Source organism: Cervus canadensis, chromosome 33, assembly GCF_019320065.1.
Source record: "Cervus canadensis isolate Bull #8, Minnesota chromosome 33, ASM1932006v1, whole genome shotgun sequence".
NCBI classification, from domain to species: domain Eukaryota; kingdom Metazoa; phylum Chordata; class Mammalia; order Artiodactyla; family Cervidae; genus Cervus; species Cervus canadensis.
In genome coordinates, this window is record NC_057418.1 from 32,134,289 (window position 1) to 32,156,053 (window position 21,765).

A 21,765-nucleotide genomic window follows, 5' to 3' on the forward strand; every position below is an offset into this window, starting at 1 on the left:
TTTATTCTAATGAAATGTTACTGGACTGGCAGTGAATCAACATTCATGTGGAACTGCAGTCTACACAACATAGAAAAAGTTATTTTGGGACTCCAAAATCACTGCAGATGGTAACTGCAGCCATGAAATTAAAAGACATTTGCTCCTTGGAAGAAAAGTTATGACCAACCTAGACAGCATATTTAACAGCAGAGACATTACTTTGCTGACAAAGGTCCGTCTAGTCAAAGCTATGGTTTTTCCAGTAGTCAAGTATGGATGCAAGAGTTGGACTTTAAAGAAAGCTGAGCACCAAAGAATTGATGCTTTTGAACTGTGGTGTTGGAGAAGACTCTTTGAGAGTCCCTTAGACTGCAAGGAGATCCAACCAGTCCATTCTAAAGGAAATCAGTCCTGAATATTCATTGGAAGGACTGATGCTGAAGCTGAAACTCCAATACTTTGGCCACCTCATGTGAAGAGTTGACTCATTGGAAAAGACTCTGATGCTGGGAAAGACTGAAGGTGGGAGGAAAAGGGGATGACAGGATGAGATGGTTCGCTGGCATCACCAACTCTATGGAGCTGAGTTTGAGTAGGCTCCGGGAGTTGGTGATGGACAAAGAAGCCTGGCAAGCTACAGTCCACAGGGTCACAAAGAGTCGGACATGACTGAACGAATGAACTGAACTGAACAACATGGAAAACAGAACAGATCCAACTCTATATTAATTGGTCCTATCTTGACAGCAGTGAAGAGGACAAAAAAATAATACAAACCAAAATACAGTAGGGGGAACGGATAAAATCTGGTTTGACAAATTCTTAACAGATTCCAAAGTGTGTAGAAGTGCAAGGAATGTCAGGGCTGGAGGAGGTGCGTTGACTGGGGCCTTAATTACTGGGGGTACTGGCACAAAATGAAGTGGGAACCCCCAAATAAAGAGACTTCAGAAACCTCATCCAGCATGTGGCAATCTGCATTGGGTCTTCAGGCACTGAAGGAACGAGGTGAAGGGCTAGAGGCAGAGGTCCTGGGAGAAGGAGACGCAGCATCACGGTTAAGCTAAGGTCAAGGGGAACACAAATGACCAGTGTGTTCTACGGCTCTAGGGAGAACTGTCTATTTGGAACAAAGGTGATTTTTAGGAGAAAAGAAAAAAAAAAAATAGAATATTAGGAAAAAATTGTTCAAAAAGAAAAAGAACAGGGTTGAAAATAATCAGCCAAGAGAACATTACATGGTGAATTGCAATTTTGTTCACAAGAATCTATGGATAGGGTTCCAAGTTACTATTACTTTACGTTACTTCAGGCAGAACTTAGCTTGGAGGAAATTAAGAATTTCTTGGAGAGCAGTTCTCCTGGGTTCCCTTACCTACTGCTCTCCACCTGGGTGCCCTTTCCCAATAAAATCTCTTGCTTTGTCAGCATGTGTCTCCTCGGACAATTCACTTCCAAGTGTTAGACAAGAGCCCAGTTTCGGGGCCTGGAAGGGGTCCCCCTTCTTGCAACAAATGGCGACTCTGGTGGGGACTCTTCTTCACTGAGACTGACATCCTGACCACTCGGGGTACTCAGGGGCCAGCTTGCCTGCCAATGGACCAGACCCAGCGGCCGCAACTGGGACCCTTTTGTCCCTGGTCTCCTCCTGACGCGGACAACTGGCCAGAGTAAGGAACTGGCCCCGACCGTAATCTATCTTTGGATGAAGATCAGATGCCTCATGACCTGCAACCAGGACTGAAAAAAGACATAATTTAAGAGACTGTCTCCAACCTGGATGGAAGGACTTTTTATCAGGTACTCTTAACTAGCTCATGCACAATGAAACTGAAGGGAAATTAACTCTTAGATTAATTCCCACTTCCAAAGGCCCCTACACTGGATTGGTCTATAGAGAAGATAGCTGACCTGATCTCACCTTAAAATGATGCTCAAACAGGAGAAACTACACTACACCAGGATGAGAAGACAACGACATCAGAGAACTGGAGCCCACACCCAGGTGGAGGATGGTAACTTCAGACTAAACACAAGATTCCTGGAGCACAGCTCTGTTGCTTCACCACCAGCCAATCAAAAAAAAAAAAATGTCAAAAACCCTGCAGCCCTCACCCCAAATGTTGCCTCCTGTTTCTGGGGACCAGTGATGACCATCCTGTTAGGTCTCCTGTTTGGCCCCTGTCTATTTCATCTCTGAGAGGCGCCAACAGTTTCAAACTAAATTGCTGTTATTACAAGAGTGAAAGCTGGTTTCAGATGTGGAACACCCCAACTTAGATCAGGTTGAGAGAGACTTCTGCTCTGCTAGGCAGGCCTATGCCTATGCACAGCAGGAAGAAGTTACAGAAGAAAGAGATCTCTGCCCCAATTCCCAAGAAGTATCTAGAGTATGAAGTCTCTCAGGGGGGAGTTGTTAGGGCAAGCACACTGATTGAAACCACCCACCCTGGCCAGGCACCATAGTAACCATTTGCATGAGTTGTTTTATGACAGGAGATCCTGGTAAGGAATATGGGACTAATAAGCCACCACCAACCGGAAGAGTTTGGGAAAGGTCAAAAGGAGACACCGCGTGTCCGTCCACTTTCCAGAATCCCTCTTGCTAGCATCCATCTTGGCTGAGCGATGCATGCACCACCAGGAAAGACTCTGAATTAGAATGATTGGCCAAAGACCACCCGGAAACTAATCCCATCACCATAAAACCCCAAGACTGCAAGCCAGTTCTCCTGGGTTCCCTTACCTACTGCTCTCCACCCGGGTGCCCTTTTCCAATAAAACCTCTTGCTTTGTCAAAAAAAAAAAAGAATTTCTTGATAATTAAAATATGAAGTAGTGTGGCAAGAGAGGATGGGGACTCTCCAGGTCTCTTTTAATTAGGTGTTAAAAATAGATGTTTCTAAAAGTCCTGTTTCCTTTCTAGGCCTTCGGAGGTTCTGGAGAAGGGTTTTTAATCTCAGTAATGTGCTAATTGTGTCTAATGGCCTGTAAACAAACTCCCTAAACTATTAACCTTCTCTCTTTAGCCAGAGATTCAAGAAATTAGCATTTGAAAGAAAAATCCCCAGCTGGTTGCCCAAAGGTGTGTCCCAAAGTACAGAAACTGTCACTTTATTTGGAGGAGACTCAAGGCCAAATCAGACACAAGCTTGTGGTGTGGGATAGATAAGCTAAAATCTTTTTAGAAATAAAGGCTAACTGCTCCACCCTTTGGGTCACATTACTTGTGTTCCTATCTGTAGGGACAAATACAATTGATAACACCTCTCAAATAGCTTTCAGACACACAAATCCATAATTTCAGGATTTTTAGAAACAGTAAAACAATATCCCATAATTAACAAAAATATGTGAAGTTGGGATCCTTGCAAGTTAAAAGTGATGCCATATTGAAAATGGAGTTCAGTTTAGCCTAATAAAGGGAATGGCCACTGAACCTTTGGAGTGTGACGGGGGTATTTCAGCTGTCCCCTCTACTTCCTGGGTGGCTCAGCCAGTAAAGAATCTGCCTGCAATGTGGGAAATCCAGGCTTGATCCCTGGGTCGGGAAGATCCCCACAAGGGAATGGCAACCCACTCCAATATTTTTGCTTGGAGAATGCCATGGACAGAGGAGCCTGGTGAGCTACAGTCCATAGAGTTGCAAAAAGTCAGACACAACCGAGTGACTCACACACATACAACACACACACACTGTTTCCACTTACCTTCTTTAGTCAATGTAAAAATTCATTTGTTTCTGAAAGAAGAATAATCCCAGACTAGCCAAAAAATGTTATGAAAAAGATGGTCAATGATGTCTTTTCTAACTGTATTTTAAATTTTACTTACAGTTAGAGTAATAAAACCACGTGCTCGGCACCAAGTGAGTAATGCACAGAGGCAGAAGCCCAGATGGAAGTCCAAAAGAGATACAAATGTATTAGCGTGATTTCAAACTAGTGAGATACTAGATGACTTGATGACAGGGGTTAGAATAGTTAACAGAGCGACAATAATGATAAAGTTTCTGCTTTTAGCATTCCTCAACACAGACACTTAGGGAGCTGAAAAAAATCCAATGATAAAAACACTGGAATGGTAAAGCTATGAGAATACAGCACAGGTAAATTGAATCAATAAGCCAGCATTGGCAAGAGGTCAGAAAAATCAAAATAACTAAATACATAAAAATTTAATGCTTGGTATGGAAAAACACGGCAAACAGAGTAAAAGAGAAATGAAATAGAGAAACAGGGATACGTACTACATGTAGAGAAAAGTGCCAGCATTCTTGGCATGGAATGATGAAGACTGTGTATGTGCTAAGCTGCTTCTGTCGTGTCCGACTCTTTGTGACCCCATGGACTGTAGCCCGCCGGGCTTCTCTGTCTATGGAATTCTCCAGGCAAGAATACTGGAGTGGGTTGCCATTTCTTTCTCTAGGGGATCTTCCTGACCCAAGGACTGAACTTGGGTCTCTTGTGTCTTTTGCATTGGCAGGCAGATTCTTCACCACTGAGCCACCCAGAAGCCCCACACCTGGATCTTTAGATCCCTGAAAAGTCTTTCCTGGATGCATTTAGCAGTCACCAGGCAACATGCAGTGCACTTAGGAATGCATATATTTTAGCATAAGGCCTGGCTTTGGGACCCTATATTCACTTTTCAGCTGTGCAACATAAGATACATTTCCATAACTCCTCCCACTAAGCCTCAGGTGGTTTGTGTGAGGACGGGGGCCAATAACCTGCCTCAGAGGACTGTTGTGAGTGTTAAAGGAGGGATGCCTGTGAACACATTTAGCAAGTGCTACCAGGAAGAGATTTGTTTCACAGCCTGGCATGGCGACAGCGGAACAGGGGACTGAGTTGTTCGGAACCTCCTATCCTCATGTGCAGCTCAAATGTGGCTTCTCTAATCCACAGAAGCTAAGCACTCAGAAACACATGGCTTCTGCAGATGTGGGCTGCAATTCTGAGCACTGTCTCACTCACCAGCCCTACTAAAGACGAGAAACCTGTTATAATCCCAATAAGAATCATCTTTAAACCAGAAACTCTGCCTTCTGCATCACCACTGTCACAGGTGACCCACAGCAAGACTGAATTTCAAGGCTGGCAAGATGCTCTTTCATACAAATCTCTTTGGTCTGACTTTCTTTTCTCCTCCATTCTCTTTGCTTTCTAATTATTAAGCAGTATGAATAAAATTCTGCAATAATTCTGAAATCACACTGATACTTAATGGGGGATTTCTCTTCCAGAATGAAACTCAATGACTTTTCTAATTGGTTTACTAGAGAACCACAAACATTTTAGTTCTTCAAGAATTTATGGATTCACTTCCAGCATGGCAGGGGTGGTGGGGGCGGGGGGTGGGGGTACAGCTCACAAATTCACCTTTTAAACCTGATTGAAGTTTTTGGAATATATTCAAAATACAGAACTTAAAAATCACAGTTGGTTGGCTCAGGGAAATGAATTTCAGGATTGTTTATCTCTGTACAGCAGACTCAGCCTCTCTTCACAGTACACACTTTCTAATCACAACACTGCCGGAGACCCACCAACCAAGGTTTCCAATACCCGCTAAGCTTGGGTGTCTTCCCTAGTTTATCAAATCCCAGCGGAAAAGAGCCAGTCCCATGGCTGAGTGGAAAAGGGCAAGGCATTCTGTGAACAATCTGCAATTTGGAACAGAGTTTTTAAATGATTTAGAGGAACAGTAGCGTTTGGAATCTGCAAAGTTTTCAGAGTTCAGATGGAGACAGTCTAACAGGAAGTGAGCTTCCTGCCCCTGGCAATCCGAGGTGGGCGGGCTCCACCTTCTCCTCCACCTACAGCAGGTTTCCCAACCTCAGTACTTGTTGATTTGAGGCCCGAGCACTGCAGGACCTTCCATGGCATCTCTGGCCTCCCTGCACCATGTAGCAGTAGCGCCTCACACCCCCGCCTCTGCATTGTAACAACCAAAAGTGTCTCCAGATATTGCAAAACCACCCCTGCTTAAGAACCACTGTAAAGACTGCTGAGTGCCAAAGAATGGATGCTTTTGAACTGTGGTGTTGGAGAAGACTCTTGAGAGTCCCTTGGACTGAAAGGAGATCCAACCAGTCCATCCTAAAGGAAACGAGTCCTGAATATTCATTGGAAGGACTGATGTTGACACTGAAACTCCAATACTTTGGCCACCTGATGGGAAGAACTGACTCATATGAAAAGACCCTGATGCTGAGAAAGATTGAAGGCGGGAGGAAAAGGGGACAACAGAGGATGAGATAATTGGATGGCATCACCGACTCATGAACATGAGCTTGAGTCAACTCCGGGAATTGGTGATGGACAGGGAGGCCTGGTGTGCTGAAGTCCATGGGGTCACAGAGAGTCAGACACGACTGAGCGATTGAACTGAACTGAAAGTACAGCTATGTAAGAATATTATAGCTATGGGTTATTTTCCCTCACTTCATACCATTAAAAGGGAAAAATCCACTTTGCATAGGCTAAATTTTATGTAGTCATAGCTATAGCCATAAAAGTATAGAACTGACCTTAAAAATAATACATACATTTTTAAGAGGAAAATAAGATATCCCCATTCAACTAGCTAATGAAAGGCTTGCTTGTGAGAAGATTTGTCAGATGACATCTGGGATGTTGGAGTAGATATACCAGTCATAGAAAAGAATTAAATACTCTTCACTTATGTTTCATCAACCCAAGGTTGATGCAAGTTTGAAGAACAAGATGCAAACGAGACAAGAACAGTGAAAACTTATATTCATAACACATTCTTTCAGTTAGCAATCCAGAGCAAAAATCTCAGCTAATATTTCCTCTGGTTGCTGTGTGCCAGGGAGTCTTCAACTTCTATCTCCTTTAATTTTCAGAACCTTTTGGAGAAGTCAGCGAACCTGGGGAACTAGCCCAGAGAACAGGACCATTAGAAGTGGAATTGGGTTTTGAACCCAGCATTCTGTCTCTAGAGCCTAAGTCTTTTGTTTTGTCAGAGGCTTACTCGGTTGGCATCCCTGAGTGGCCCCAGGGCAAATCAATCTATGCTCAGATAAAAAAATGTCGGTGGAAACTGGGAAACAGGAAAATCAGACGTGGTGAGAGACTGGGGGAGGAGAGAGAATTCTGCGCCTTCTGTTAGTCTTGTTACAGAACAAGTGTGGAGTAAAATAGACATTGCAAATGGACAAGAAGCACGCTGCAGTGCTAAGGGAGGCACGCCGTTGTATTTATGGGAAAATAAACTTTTCTCAACTAAGCCGTATCATCAAGATAAACCAAGGGATAATTCCACCTATTTGGTAAGGATACAAAAAAAAAATTATAGTTCAAAGACTGAGATTCATTTTCGTTTTTAATTTTACGAATCAAAATCTCTTTCCATATGGACTTGGCGTGGCAAGAGCCAAAAATATCATTCCAGAAAGGCAGATTAGAACGGAACACTGACAGCTCTGTGAAGCTGATGTGTGTGATGGGATCACCACGTTCCAAGCATTTTATCATTTTCCAAGAATACCATTATGCGTAAATTCTGCTGAAAGAATTGTGATAGGGCCCCTCTAGTTATTATCTTAATGATTGGAAAGGATACTTAAGGAAATTTCCATGGATTACTTAACTTAAAAGTTTAGTATGGGCATCTAAACTCTTCCATGCCTAGCTCTCCAACAAGCCTGCACACTGGACTCTGACGGTGGGAGGTCTGAGTCCTGGGACCCCTGCTAGGAGGGCGCATCCCTCAGTCAGCCGGCATCACAGCATTGAGTCGGAGTGAGACAGCACCCTATAACACCTCCTCTCAGCTCAAACATGCAAACCTCCAGCGTAGCAGAGACTCTGGGAGGGATGGCCAAATCTGGGGTTAAGGGCCCACTGATGATAACACTGGATATAATTTTACAGTTTATGATGCACCTTCACATTAGTACTGAACTATCACCTCAACCCTGACGATCCTTTTAAGAGGGTGTTATCAGTCTCACTGCATAAAATGGTAGTTGAGGGGTGAATGACTAACTTGAGTTTATGTGGGTGCCTGCTAAATCACTTCAGTTGTGTCCAGCTCTTTTTGACCCTATGGATTGTAGCCCACTGGGCTTGTCTGTCCATGGGATTCTCCAGGCAAGAATACTAGAGTGGGTTGCCATGCCCTCCTCCAGGGGATCTTCCCGACCCAGGGATAGAACCTGTGTCTCTTACCTCTCCTGCATCGGCAAGCGGGTTCTTTACCACTAGCACCATCTGGGAAAGCCCAGGTTTATATAGCTAGCATTTCTGTGTGCTGGTCTTAGTCACTCAGTCATGTCCGACTCTTTGAGACCCCATGGAAAAGTAGCCTGTCATGTTCCTTCGTCCATGGAAATTCTCCAGGCAAGAATATTGAAGTGGGCTGCCATGCCCTCCTCCAGGGGATCTTCCCGACCTAGGGATCCAACCCAGGTCTCCCACATTGCAGGCAGATTCTATACTGTCTGAGTCATATAGGTTATAATTAACTTCAGGTCTGACCTTGATTTTGTTTATTTTCTGCTCCACCATGTCACCAGGAGATCAAAGTTTCAACTCAGTGGGGAAGTCTTACCAATGCCTCCTATTCAATCCAGACATTAGTTCAAGTATTTAACTACTCATTCCTCTTTTGTAGAGGATTACATTAATTTAGGCAAGACAGGTTTTATCATGGACATAATTTAAGGTTAACTTTGCAATGATCACTGAGAAAATATATTTGTAAATATAGACCTTTTAAATGGGCATAAAAACAATTCAAACTACGAAAGTCTGGTTGACAACAAAATGTAATTCCACATGCCAGAAGCTCATGGAATTCCACAAAGCTTAAATTGTTAATGTCGATATCAAGTCCTGGCACAGTGAAAAGGCACAATTAAAGAGATACAGAATGATTGCATTTAAGAATCAGTGAATTAATATCAATTTACTAGGGCATTGTTGATTATTTGTACTGTGGGTTAACTTTTAGAGCAACCATAGTATTTCTTACAAGGCACTTGGATTGTTCATCTTTTCTCATGCTTCTTAAACCAAATGGAGCTTTGAATATGAAACTAAATTTTGAAATTTATTTCCTAAACTTTTAAGATACATTTTGATTATTTAAATAAATTTATGTTTTTAAAAAGTGATCATTTATGATATAAATAATCATCTATGATCTTGTGATAGGACTTGAATTTTATGTAAGAATATCTGTGTGTGTAAGTAACAAGATAGTTCAATCTATTTCTGCTTTCAAATCTGTATATTATTCTACTGAATGGAGTACATTCTTGGTAATCATATTACAGCAATTAGCAGAATAAGTTAAATGGGATTATTCTTGTTATTAATAAGGTATGTAAGATAACACCACCCTTATGGCAGAAAGCAAAGAGGAACTAAAGAACCTCTTGACGAAGGTGAAAGAGGAGAGTGAAAAAGCTCACTTAAAACTCAACATTCAAAAAATGAAGATCATGGCATCTGGTCCCATCACTTCATGGCAAATAGATGGGGAAACAATGGAAACAGTGACAGACTTTATTTCTTGGGCTCCAAAATCACCGCAGATGGTGAATGCAGCCATGAAATTAAAAGATGCTTGCTCCTTGGAAGAAAAGCTATGACAAACCTAGACAACATATTAAAAAGTGGAGACATTCCTTTGCCAACAAAGTTTTGTCTAGTCATAGCGAGGGTTTTCCCAATAGTCATGTATGGATTTGAGAGTTGGACCATAATGTTGGACCATAAAGAAAGTGAGTGCTAAAGAATTGATGCTTTCAAATCGGGGTGCTGGAGAACATTCTAGAGAGTTCCTTGGACAGCAAGGAGATCAAACCAGTCCATCGTAAATGAAATCAGCCCTGAATATTCATTGGAAGGACTGATGCTAACGATGACCAATACTTTGGTCACCTGAGGTGAACAGCCGACTCGTTGGAAAATGCCCTGAAGGTAAGACTGAAGGTAAAAGGGGAAGGGGGCGACAGAGGATGAGATGGTTGGAGAGCATCACTGACTCAATGGACATGAATCCGAGCAAACTCCAGGAGATAATGAAGGACAGGGGAGCCTGGTGTGCTGCAGTCCACGGGGCCACAAAGAGTCGGACATGAATAAAGAGACTCAACAACAACAACAAAATGCGTACATTTACATCTATGTTCTCTGCCTCTGTCTCTTCACATGCACACGTGTGAAGTACACATGGCCACCTGTGCTGGGAATGGTTTGGAGTCTGAGAGATGCCTGAAGCCACCAGGCCAAGTTGGTAGGGTCAATGAAAACTGTAGGAAATTACAGATTCACTCGACGTGAAGTATGTACAGATGAAAGATGGGCAGGATAGAGACCTCATAAAAGTGGTCAGGAGACTTCTACTACAAGGCTTTTTGCCACTTATGGATGACAAATCCAGATTATTTACTGTGATTGTTGGTATCAGCTATTTTATTTTACGGTTTTGGAATAAACACTTCCGACAGTACTATATTAAAAGCAGAAGAACATGTTAAGTCCAAAAGATTCTAATACTCATGTCCATGTGTGGGCCCTTCCCCAGCACCACGCCATGATCTGATACCAGCCGAGTGACCTGTAGTTCATTTCCAACACCATGTACCAGGGAGAGCATCGGATTCCCCAGGTTAAAGGTTCAGTCCTACAGAAGTCCTCCCTCCCACCTCCAGATGCAAGTCCACGTTGTCACCTGGGACTCTGACCCACCGCTATAGATCGGAAGTTCCATGTCCCTCTCCTTGGGTTTCAATCATTTGCTACAAATGGCTCATGGAACTGAGAGAAATATTTTATTTGCTAAATAACTGGATTATTGTGACAGGATAGCACTCAGAACAGGCAGGTGGAAGAGATGTAAAGGCAAGACATGTGGGAAACTCCATGTTGTTTGAGCACCACTCTCCCCAAATCTCCACATGTTCACCAACGTGCAAGGCCCCTGAACCCCATTCTCTGGGGTCTTGATGGAGGCTTCATTACATAGGTACCATTGATTAAATCATAAGTTGTTGGTGTTTGAGCTCAATTTCCAGCCACTCTCCCCTCTCCAGAGATCTAGGGGTGAAACTGAAATTTCCCACCCTCTAATCACAAAGATTGGCTCCCCTGGCAAACAGTCTCCATCCTCAGGTACATCCCACTAACTTCCATAACATAGTGAAAGGCCCGATCGTTGCTCTCAGCACTTAAGCAATTTCAAAGGTTTTAGGTGCTCTGAAGGGGGACAGAAAACAAATAGAAATTTCTTATTATAAATCACAATATTGCAGTATAGAATTTCTATTTCTCAAGAAAGTTAATCATGACTACCGAAGTTTCATAGGTATTGGTAACATTTTCTATCTACCAGAGGGGTTTTTAAAATATCCCTGACCAGACATAGACTGGAGACACAAATGTGATGAAGAAGCATCAGCGTCTACTACAAAGTCTGTAGTTATTACAAAAACACTATGCGCAAAGAATTCAATTTCACACATGCAGCTCAGAAGGTACATTTATGTATAAGTCAGTGAAGTGTGGCTTTTCATTTAGATCAAATGACTGTTGTAAATTAATTTACTCAGTTTTGATTCCAGGTTTTCTATTGCATATACCAAAAGTTAAGTGATCACTGTCAGTGTTAGCTTGCTTAGCAGAAGAACTTCACATGGAGTGAAACTGCATAGCGTTCTGTCAATGTCATTGTACTGGAATGGACAAAAAGTTTGTTCAGGCTTTTCCGTATGATGTTAGAGAAAAAGCTGAATCAACCTTTTGGCCAACCCAATATAATAAAAATGGAAAACCTCTTAAATCTAGTAATTGTTTAGTCTTTCTTTTCATATAATTCATTGACTCAAAGTAAAGCGTTTGAAAGTTTATTCTCTTGACAGTGAAATATCTGAATTTACTGTGAATTCTAGTGCAAAATCAGCTTAAAAGTTCCACATTGAATATATTCTTTGTTTTTCACAGTGACAATATAAAGATATTGATATATATCAGTGGAATACATCATTATGGTTAAGAACAACATCCTTACTAAAATTAGAAATCTGTGGAGCATGCTTGAAAGTAATCATGGGGTGCATTTAACTCATAACTCTGTTCAGACAAGCTGTGATATTCTACAAATCAACCCAGAAGCTGTAGTTGTCAAAATTTACAGTAACTGAACCACAGAAGACTCACAAAACTGGTATTGGATACAAAGGCATCTCTGTTGTCTGTCTGCAGCCCATTATGAGTCAAACTTTTAGGAAAGTTTCAACCTTGAAAAAACTACTTTATAAATCAAGTCTAGTGTCTACTGAAGGGTGGCAGAATATGCCAACCCAAAATATGCCACCTTGGCATAAGTGTTATTTTGAGTTGAAGCCAATTGAGAGGGAACAGACATTAAGAAAAACTCTCTGCTCTCCCTTATTTACTTCAGCAGTACATACATTTGAAAAAGTACCCCCCGCCTCCTTATCGAGAGGGATTGAAGTTAATCTACAGAGGTACCAGCCAAGCGGGCAGTTGTCTTGGTCCTGTCCAACTCTTTGTGACCTCACAGACTGTAGTCTGCCAGGCTCCTCTGTCCATGGGATTTCCCCGGCAAGAATACTGCAGTGCATTGCTATTTCAGAGGAACCTAAACATCAAACTTTCCTAACTAATCCTTATTATCCATTAGTTCCACCCTATATTTAATTTTCCACAATCTGCTGCCCCAGAAGTTCAATGTTCTTTTCCTTTGTCTTGTCACTGCTCTACAAATTTATTGTTCTTTGGTTAAGAGGCTACAGAATCCCAAGTTCTAACCATCTGTTTGAGTTACTCATGTCTAGATACTCCCATGTGTATGTGTGTTGTGTGTGTTAATAAATTTCTTTCTTTCTTTTTTTCCTCCTTGTTATTCTGTCTTTTGCCAGAAACCCAGATGGAAAACCTAGGAGAGGAGAGGAAAAAAAATTTTTTTTCCTCTCCCATACTACATGAGCAGTAATTACTTTACAAGAGTCCTCCAAATTTCTTTGCATTTTGTTCAAAATCAGTCAGCAATATTTAATCAAAGTATTGAACTAATGAGTGTCCAAAACCATCAGCTTTTGAAGTGCTAAGTAACTATAAATCACTGAAAAATGTGTGCAAGAAGACGTTAAAACTAATCCTATAAAAGTGGGCTGGGGGACCAATTTGAGAACTCAAATTATATACTGGATTTCCATTCTGAAATCTGTAACTAAATTTTTGGAATAGTTCTATTGGTAGGAAGAGTCAGGGCAACTCCCATTTTTAACTAGTAATTTTTATATTGATATCACAAAGAAGTGGAATTGAGAAAACTGATTTTGCTGCAATGTGGTAGAACTTTCAAAATATGTACAAATAAATATATTTGGCAAGTTTTGTTCTGTAAAAATGCTTGTCAAAGAAAAGTTCTCTGAGTGAAGCAAAAAACAGTACTTGAGATAATATTCTGCCAGGAATACTTGCTCATTTTAATTAAAATGTTAGGATTGAGATTACTTTATCAAAATTATCTCGGAGTTTGCTACAAGCAGAGGTAAGTTTTCTCAGTTACAAATTATGATCTGTAGAGAAACATCCATTGAAGGTGTTAAAAATTTTAAATGTTTCACTCACACCACAACTTTGAAGGAGACTGCAGGCAAGTATATTTTTTTCAGTTAAAAAACAATACAAACATATATTTTAAACAAAATGTCTCAGGAGGAGGAACCAGATGGAGCCAGATGGAGACCAGCAAGGACAACACCAGGTGTCAGACTTTGGCTTCGGGGTCACGGGTCAAAGTCCTTTCCAGGGTGACTTGCAAGGGGGAAGCACCTCAGCAGGCAGTGTTGGGCTCTAGCTGGCTCGGTGTTAGACAACAGGGAATGGGCTAATCGGTGCCCGCTCTACCTACATGCATACAAATTGTATTATGCATTTTTAAGATGCTGTCTTGGGCGAGTGAAAAACTCCGTAGGAAATCTTGGTCTAAAGAAATAAGTTCGGGTTCCTGTTTCACTGTAGTGGCACTAAGGATGCATTAAAGCTGCAAAGTCAAGTTCTGCCTTGCCTCGAGGCACCCAACCCCACCACACCTTTCAATTGCAAGCCTGTGTCTCTGGCATCTGCTCTCCCTTTCCCCCTTAAAAACAAGTTTATCTCAGCCTGAAGCAGTTCCCTGAGTCAGACAGGCTCAATGAATATCTGTGGAATGAACAGCCTGATGGGTTTTTAAGTTCTCTCTTTACGAGAGGAGGTCTAAAGATTACAGACGCCAGAATAAAACTGCTTTGCCAGTGATACTGATATTACAGGCTGCTGACATCTGTGTGCACACTTCTGCGCATCGATGGGTAGGTGTGATGCTGCCAGCACTATCAGGCCTGCGCGTGAAGTAGCCCTCAGTGTTGTGAAAATCCACAGGTAGACCTAAAACCCCTGAAGTCCCATTCCCAGAGCACCTGAGATATAGGATTGGAGGCCACGTTTTCTTTGATGTAGAATTGATCACATTAACAAGAGACAGAATCGACACATCATGACTTACTTCACTAAACAACTTGTCTGAACTCCAGGTTATGGAGACTCTTGCTTATTTGGCTGCAAGTACAACCTGTGAAGCCACCAAAGACAAATCTGCAAATTGTTATTGTTTAAGTCGCTAAGCCATGTCCAATTCTGCGACCCCAAGGACTGTAGCCTGCCAGGCTCCTTTGACCATGGGATTTCTCCAAGAATACTAGAGTGGGTTGCCATTTCTTTCTCCAGGGGAACACTGAAATTACTAATTCAAAACATCATGGGAAACATGATGTTTGTAAGTCAGTGAGGTAGATTGTATCACTGTTTACCACTAAAAAATATCCCAGAATATAAATGTTATTTGTAATTGACATAATTTCTTTCCCTCACCAAGTTTATAATCAATTGCTAATTATGAGGATAAAGTTGTAATTAAAAACAAATGCACAAGTCACAATATTTTTCTAAGCAAAATTAGCTCTGTAAAGACTCGGTGGGCATTTATTCCTAAGAAAGTTGGGCCTTAAAAATAAGGCTCGGCTGTCACCAAAGTCCTAGAGAGGGCACTGGGATACTGTAGGAATACGGCCGCTTCTTAACATCCACCATCAGAAAATGACCTGCTTAAAATCCAGACGGTTACAACATGCAAGGTTGACCTTAACGGGTACAAAATTGGTCCAGGAGGATTTGCAATATTGTCCTACCAGGGCCAGTGGGGGCTGCTGTGCGCCCGCAGCGACAGTTAAATGAAAAGGTGAGGCTTATGAATTTCATGCCCAAGCACCTGTAACGCTTCCAGGAAACCCCGCTGATGCAGCCGCTTGGATCTGAAATCTACAGGGTGCACCGCGGGAGAAATGAAGGTCACTGACTGACATTAAAACTGACATGGCTCACATTTCAAAGCCTCAGTGTTGATAAAATACTTCTTCTGTTTTTATAAGTAACTGACCCCAAAGAGTATGGCTGAGTAATCTATCTCCCATGAGTAGGACTCTGAAATCTGACTTTCTCCCTTATATCTAATAGTGCCTTAAAACTCTCTATTGATTTTTGATTAACTTATTTTATCTAATTTAGTTTTGGAAAATCCCATTAGATGCAGGAGGGATTTTTAAAAGTAGATGTTCCATATAAAAAGAACTTGTTTTCTGATTGTCGCACTGTGCAAAACGGATTTACTTTAATTCAGACCAGCAAATATTTGTGTAAACCTATTGAATGCAAAGACTTATGCAGGACACTGTGGCTCTGGTCACATCTGCACATCACTCAAGCTTGGACCGATCCTTCAAGCAGCCTACAGCTTAGAGCAGACAGACAGATATGCAGCTGTTACAGCTGTTTTCTTCAACACTTTAAAGAGCTGGTTTTTAAACTGTCTTTGGATCTCACTTTATTGCTAGTGGCGTCCTTTTCACATGCAAACCTACTTTCCATCTTCACTAGGTAGCTTGCCTTTTACTGTCCAGTAAAAGTTGCATACATGAAGAAGGGAAGGTGTGATGAGAGGAAAACATGCCGACCGCACAGATCTTGGTGGGTAGGCTGGTACAACCAGTTCCTCGGGGTAAGACTGGATGCAAGTTTTAAAATGTCTTAGCCTCAACTTCTTCATAAGTAAGACAGATAGACGTTCAAATAATTTGAAATTAATTTAAGAGTTACAGTTCATTAAGCACCATGTTTGAATTTCAAAGGAGCCAATGAAATTACCTTTGTGGAAGGTTATACCCACACAAAGGAGTCTCCTTTCTGCAAGGGTGCATAGTAGAAAGATTTATTCTCCCTCAAGACTGGATCAGACTGAGGTGTGCACACTTTTTCAGGCAAGAGTCACTCAGCCCTAATGCAGAGAGATCTTACTCCCACAGGGTCTGGGCACACTGTGAGGTAACCCGTTTTGATCTCAAGACACATCTTTGAAGTTTTCTCTTTCATCTTAAAAAGTTCGAAGATATGCCATTCTACTGTAGAATGTGCTCCTGCTTATTGTAATATCAATTTGGTATTCTGACTTTCCTTTCTCTGGAATGCTACGTAAAATAAACACTCCAAGATACTCCCACACTTAAAGGAAAGAATTCTTGTTCCTGGCATGTTACATTGCCTATGAGTATATATACTATTTGGGTCAAATAGGAGAAATATATAGGTCTGCAAAGTCAGAGAAGATCACTGCTGTTATCTCTCTCTCGCTCTCTCTCACACACACACTACACACACATAATCTCAAGGATTTTTCCATTACAGAGACAAAAACCACTTACTGGAAAAGACCATGTTAAAGATTTCAGTAAAATTCCATGTGATTTTAGTCTGTAGTCTCTCATAATGCTCTTCAGAGACGGATGACTGGACAAAATCGTAAGGTCCTGTCTGACACCAAAAAGTCAAGAAAGAGTGAAACTGATAGAATATAGTCCTTGGTGCCTCAGATGGTGAAGAATCTGCCTGCATTGTGGGAGATCTGGGTTCAATCCCAATGTGGGAGATCCTGTGGAGGAGGGCGTGGCAACCCACTCCAGGACTCTTACCTGGAGAACCCCCATGGACAGACAAGCCTGGTGTGCTGCAGTCCGTGGGGTTGCAAAGAGTTGGACGTGACTGAGCAACTAACACTTAGTCCATAGCAATATAAAAGGAACTTCTACATTAATTCTAGATCATAAAAGAAATGCCAAGTGTAACCAAAATTAAAATGTAAATTGACAAGAGATTAGACAAGATATGCATTCAAAAGGACCATAACCAAGATGCCCATTTCTCATCTCTGTTAAATGAATCAATGAATTCATACCAAAATACTGTCAAATGACAGTCAAATCAGTCTCCCCCAGAAACACCAAGAACAAGTATAAAGGGATTTTCAGATAAACTGTTACTGATCTCCAAGCCCAAGTAAATCCTTAAAGTGTTCAATCCAAGGTATTGCTTCAATAGGCTACATGAACCATAAGACAAATTTGAAAGCAAGAAAACTATTAAAAAATTATATCAAACAACAATGGCATCAAAAACATAAATCTTTATGGGAAGAGTTGAGGAAAATTACAAGGTAGCAGTGCTTCTTAGATTTAATGTCCCACTGGGACGTGGACTTTAGACTATGTTTCTGGAAGGTTAAATTTTGACTGTAAACAGTGTTCTTTTTTTATTTGTCTTCAGCTTTGTAAACTAAGGACTAAATGAATAAAGGTGAAAAGAAGTACAGGAATGCAGCAGGCGGCCTTAGAAGAAGCAAAGAGAGAGAAACAGGGTGGTGATTTTTTTTTTTTCTTTTTGCCAAAATATATCATGGTAATAATTTTTTCTATTTTGTATGTTTTCAAATTTTATATTTTTAAAATTTAAGAAGACTCATCTTATAATGTAAGATTCAAGGTGCAGAAATACGGCATTACTTTCGGGGTACCTGATATCACAGTTTAAGTCCCAGTGTTAGGGGAAGCACGCTGACTGGAACGGCCCACCCTGGCCAGGCCCCATGGTAACCATCTGTCTGAGTTGTTTTAGGACAGGAGGTCCTGGTAAGGAACACAGAACTAATTGAAAGGTCGGGTATGTTGAGACATGCCCTGGAAAAGTGCCGCAAGGCAAATTCCGGAGGCTGGCTAAACTTCCGGGAACCGGCCTGTGTAGCCTGGTCCAATCAGGTACCAACACGGAGCCCTTGGGCACTAACCTCCGCTGTAGCCCGCGCTTTCTTCCTTATATGAAAAGACCTGGCTTAAACGCCGGCCCTGGCTATAAAAACCCCTCCCCACCCCTCATACCTCGCAGACTCCCTTTGTCTCCTCGCTCACCCGCCCCCGGGAGTTCTGCCGAGAGCAACCGCTCAATAAAGGCCTTCACCAACGGTCCTTAGAGGCGGCTCTTTCATCCCTCAGCGTATTCTAACACTAATACGCCTCCACCAACCGGAAGAGCTCAGGAAAGGTCAAAAAGAGACACCACATGTCCGACCACCTCCCAGAATCCTTCTGTCTGGCATCCAGCTTGGCTGAACAAGGCGTGCACCACCAGGAAGGACTCTGAGTCACAATGATGGGCTAAAGACAACCCGGAAACTAATCCCATCACCATGAAACCCCATACGGCAAGCCACATGGCAGAGCTGTTTCTCCTGGGCTCCTTCACCCTCCTGCTCTCCACCCGGGTGCCCCTTCCCAATAAAATCTCTTGCTTTCTCAGCATATGTTTCTCCTCAGACAATTCATTTCTGAGTGTTAGACAAGAGCCCAGTTTTGGTCCCTGGAAGGGGTCCCCCTTCCAGGGGGACACACACTGGTTTGGGAAGGAATAAACGTCTCACATTGGCATTGCCAGGGTCATTTTTATTTGGCTGAATATTGTTATTTCTGAGTCCAGTTGAGGCAGCCAGAAATGTGTTGAACCTTTTTGATGCAATTGCTATAGGGGATACTTGACAGTGTAGCTGTTCTACCTTCAAGGACTGTAATTTCTGTTCTTGGCTCAAGTCTTTGCCTTTTGTTCACCTCACTGTTTTTAACTCCCAAACCTAAGACTGAGAAAACTGATAACCTTGAGTGGAGGAAGATCAAGACACTATTCTAAATAAGTACAGGCCCCTGCAAATCTGGACAGCCGATGGGAACCTGATAGTTCACATGAAACCTCAGGATGTTTCAACCCGTGAATAGTTCACTCTGTTCTTTAAGAGAGAGGAAAATATTTTACATACACTATTTCATAAACTCAAAAGACACATATCAGGTACCTGAATTAAAACTTAAGCCTAACAACTGGAAATGAATAGCACATTTACCTTATACATTTGTCTACATATCACAGCCATATATGTGTCATCTGGAAAGCAGTATCATTGAAAATCTCATTTTTTATTTCTGCATCTGGCAGAAGACATGACCACAAACAAGCAGTTTTTCAAATAATACCATCGATTTATAAGCTGTGAACAAGGATTATTTCTACCTTTTGCAGTTCTTCAGAACCAGTCAGAGCCTTATAGATTACCTACTTTGATTCCTGGATTTTATAAGGGAAGCTGAAGGCTTAACAGATTGTTATTTTGCTAAGGTCAAAAGTCAGCTTAGTGACATTGGAGCTCCTTGAATATAAGTTATTATACACGTGTAAAGAGTTTTTTAAACAGGGGGATTATCATTAAGAAGGTAGATGAAAGATATTGATCTCTTTTTACCTAATAGTACATGTTTATAAGCACAAAAATAAATAAAATTATTATTTTGCTACCAATTCTCTACAATCTATTTCAGAGGATAGAAGCAGGATAAGTGCTTCCTAATTCATTCTAGGAGGCCAGCATTACTTTAATACTAAAACCAGACAAAGACAACTCGAGAAAACTACAGATCAATATCTCTCATGAACACAAAAGCAAAAGTCTTTGACAAAATATAGCAAATTGAATCCAAAAATGTATCAAAAAGTATCACACACAATGACCAAGTGGGATTTATCCTAGGTTCACAAAGCAGATTCAACACTGAAAAACGAATTAATGTAATTCACTACATCAATGAACTAAAAAAGAGAAATCACATGATGATATCAATAGATGCAGGAAAAAAAAAAATCTGACAAAGTCGCAAACATGTTCATGACAAAAACTGTCAGTAAACGAGGATCAGAGGAGGACTTCCTCAACTTGAAGAACTCTATCCACAAAATATCCGTTACTGATGTCATACCTGACGGCAAGAAATTTGAACTTTCCCACTAACGTCGGGTACAAGACGAGGACGCGCTCTCTCACTATCCCTTTCAATATCGTCCTGCAAGGACTAGCTAAATACGGCAACAAGGCGAGGAAGGGACATAAAATAAAGGCACTGGGAAAGAAGACATAAAACTGTCTTTGTTCACAAATGACATGATAATCTAGGCAGAAAATCCAAGAGAATCAGCCAAAAAAAACCCTACAAATAATAAGCACTTACAGCAAGGTTGCAAGGTTCAAGATCAGCATACAAATGTCAATTTCCATCCTACATAGCAACAACGAACATGTGCAACTTGAAATAAAAATACAATGCCATTTACATTAACACTTGAAAACTGAAGTACTCAGGCAGAAATCTAACAAAATATAAAATAACACTTACATGAGGAAAACTACAAAACTCTGGTAAATAAAACCAAAGAGGAGCTAAATAAATGGAGGCATTCCATGTTTGTGGATATAAAAATACAACATTATCAAGATGCAATCTCAATCAAAATCCCAACATTTTATTTTGGACATCAACAAACTGATTTTAAAGTTTAGACGGAGATGAAATGACCAAAAGTAGTCAAAACAGTATTAAATGCAAAAACAAAGCTGGGGGACTGACATTACCTGACTTCAACTTAATGATGAAGCTACATTAATTAAGTCAGTACAGCGCTGGTGCAAGAACCAACACAGAGCTCTGCGGAGCAGAATAAAAAGCCCAGAAACAGACCCTGTAAATGCAGTCAACTGACCTTTGGCGAAAGAGCAAAGGCAATACAATGCAGCAGATCTCTTCTGTTCCCTGTTTTCAGACCCTTACCTGATGTCCGTACACGTTATGCAGCTGATGTCTCGGCTATTTGTTGTGATCAGGTTCAAAGCTACTGATGTCTCCTTGTCAGAGGTCGGGTGTGCTCCACATTTAAAGAAAAATTCCTGAAAGAATGAGAAACATGATCACAGACGTGGAATCCGGCTGGCCATGCCCGCCCCCCTCCACCCCCAACATGTTCACAGTAAAAAATCTCTTCAGGAGAAGAAGTGTATCATCAGATTATAGATGAGTCTGAAATAAGACAACATCCACTCTTTTGAGGGAAACAAATGCCTTTGTGGCAAACTATTCCACAAGTCCCCTTTTGAAGAAGGTTCCAAAGTGTCTGCTAGTCTTTCTGTCTCTTTCTCCTTCAGCCAAGGAGTTGTGGGAGTACTCTGGGCCCCCTGCTCACCTGTGGATGATAAGTGAGTCTGGCAGAATGATACAGTGTGGATGTAGGAGGAAGCCTGAAACAGCATCTCGACAATGAGGAAGAGGAGACCCTGAGACATGAAATGACTGGTCCAAAGTCAAACAGTCAGGGGTGAAAGCAGGAAGCAACCCAGGTTTCCTAAAGGGGAATCCAGTGCTTTTCTACAGGGTCACCTCACAGCTGGTCACAGAGAGTTTGACACAGCTGAAGGGACTTAACATGTATGTATAGATTGTCCACATCTGCAGTAGACCTTGAAATATTTGTGGGATGTCTTATA

General features: G+C 41.5%; 1 protein-coding gene across 7 annotated transcripts in view; it reads right to left on the reverse strand.

Annotated features, from left to right (window-relative positions):
* The window catches only part of PRKN (parkin RBR E3 ubiquitin protein ligase), a 1,211,540-nt gene that overhangs the window by 556,447 nt on the left and 633,328 nt on the right, over positions 1-21,765 (reverse strand). For all 7 annotated transcript variants that reach the window (XM_043457375.1, XM_043457374.1, XM_043457372.1 and 4 more), the window contains one exon: positions 21,056-21,171. In XM_043457375.1, coding sequence (XP_043313310.1) covers positions 21,056-21,171 — 116 coding nt within the window. The remainder of the gene's footprint in view (positions 1-21,055; positions 21,172-21,765) is intronic.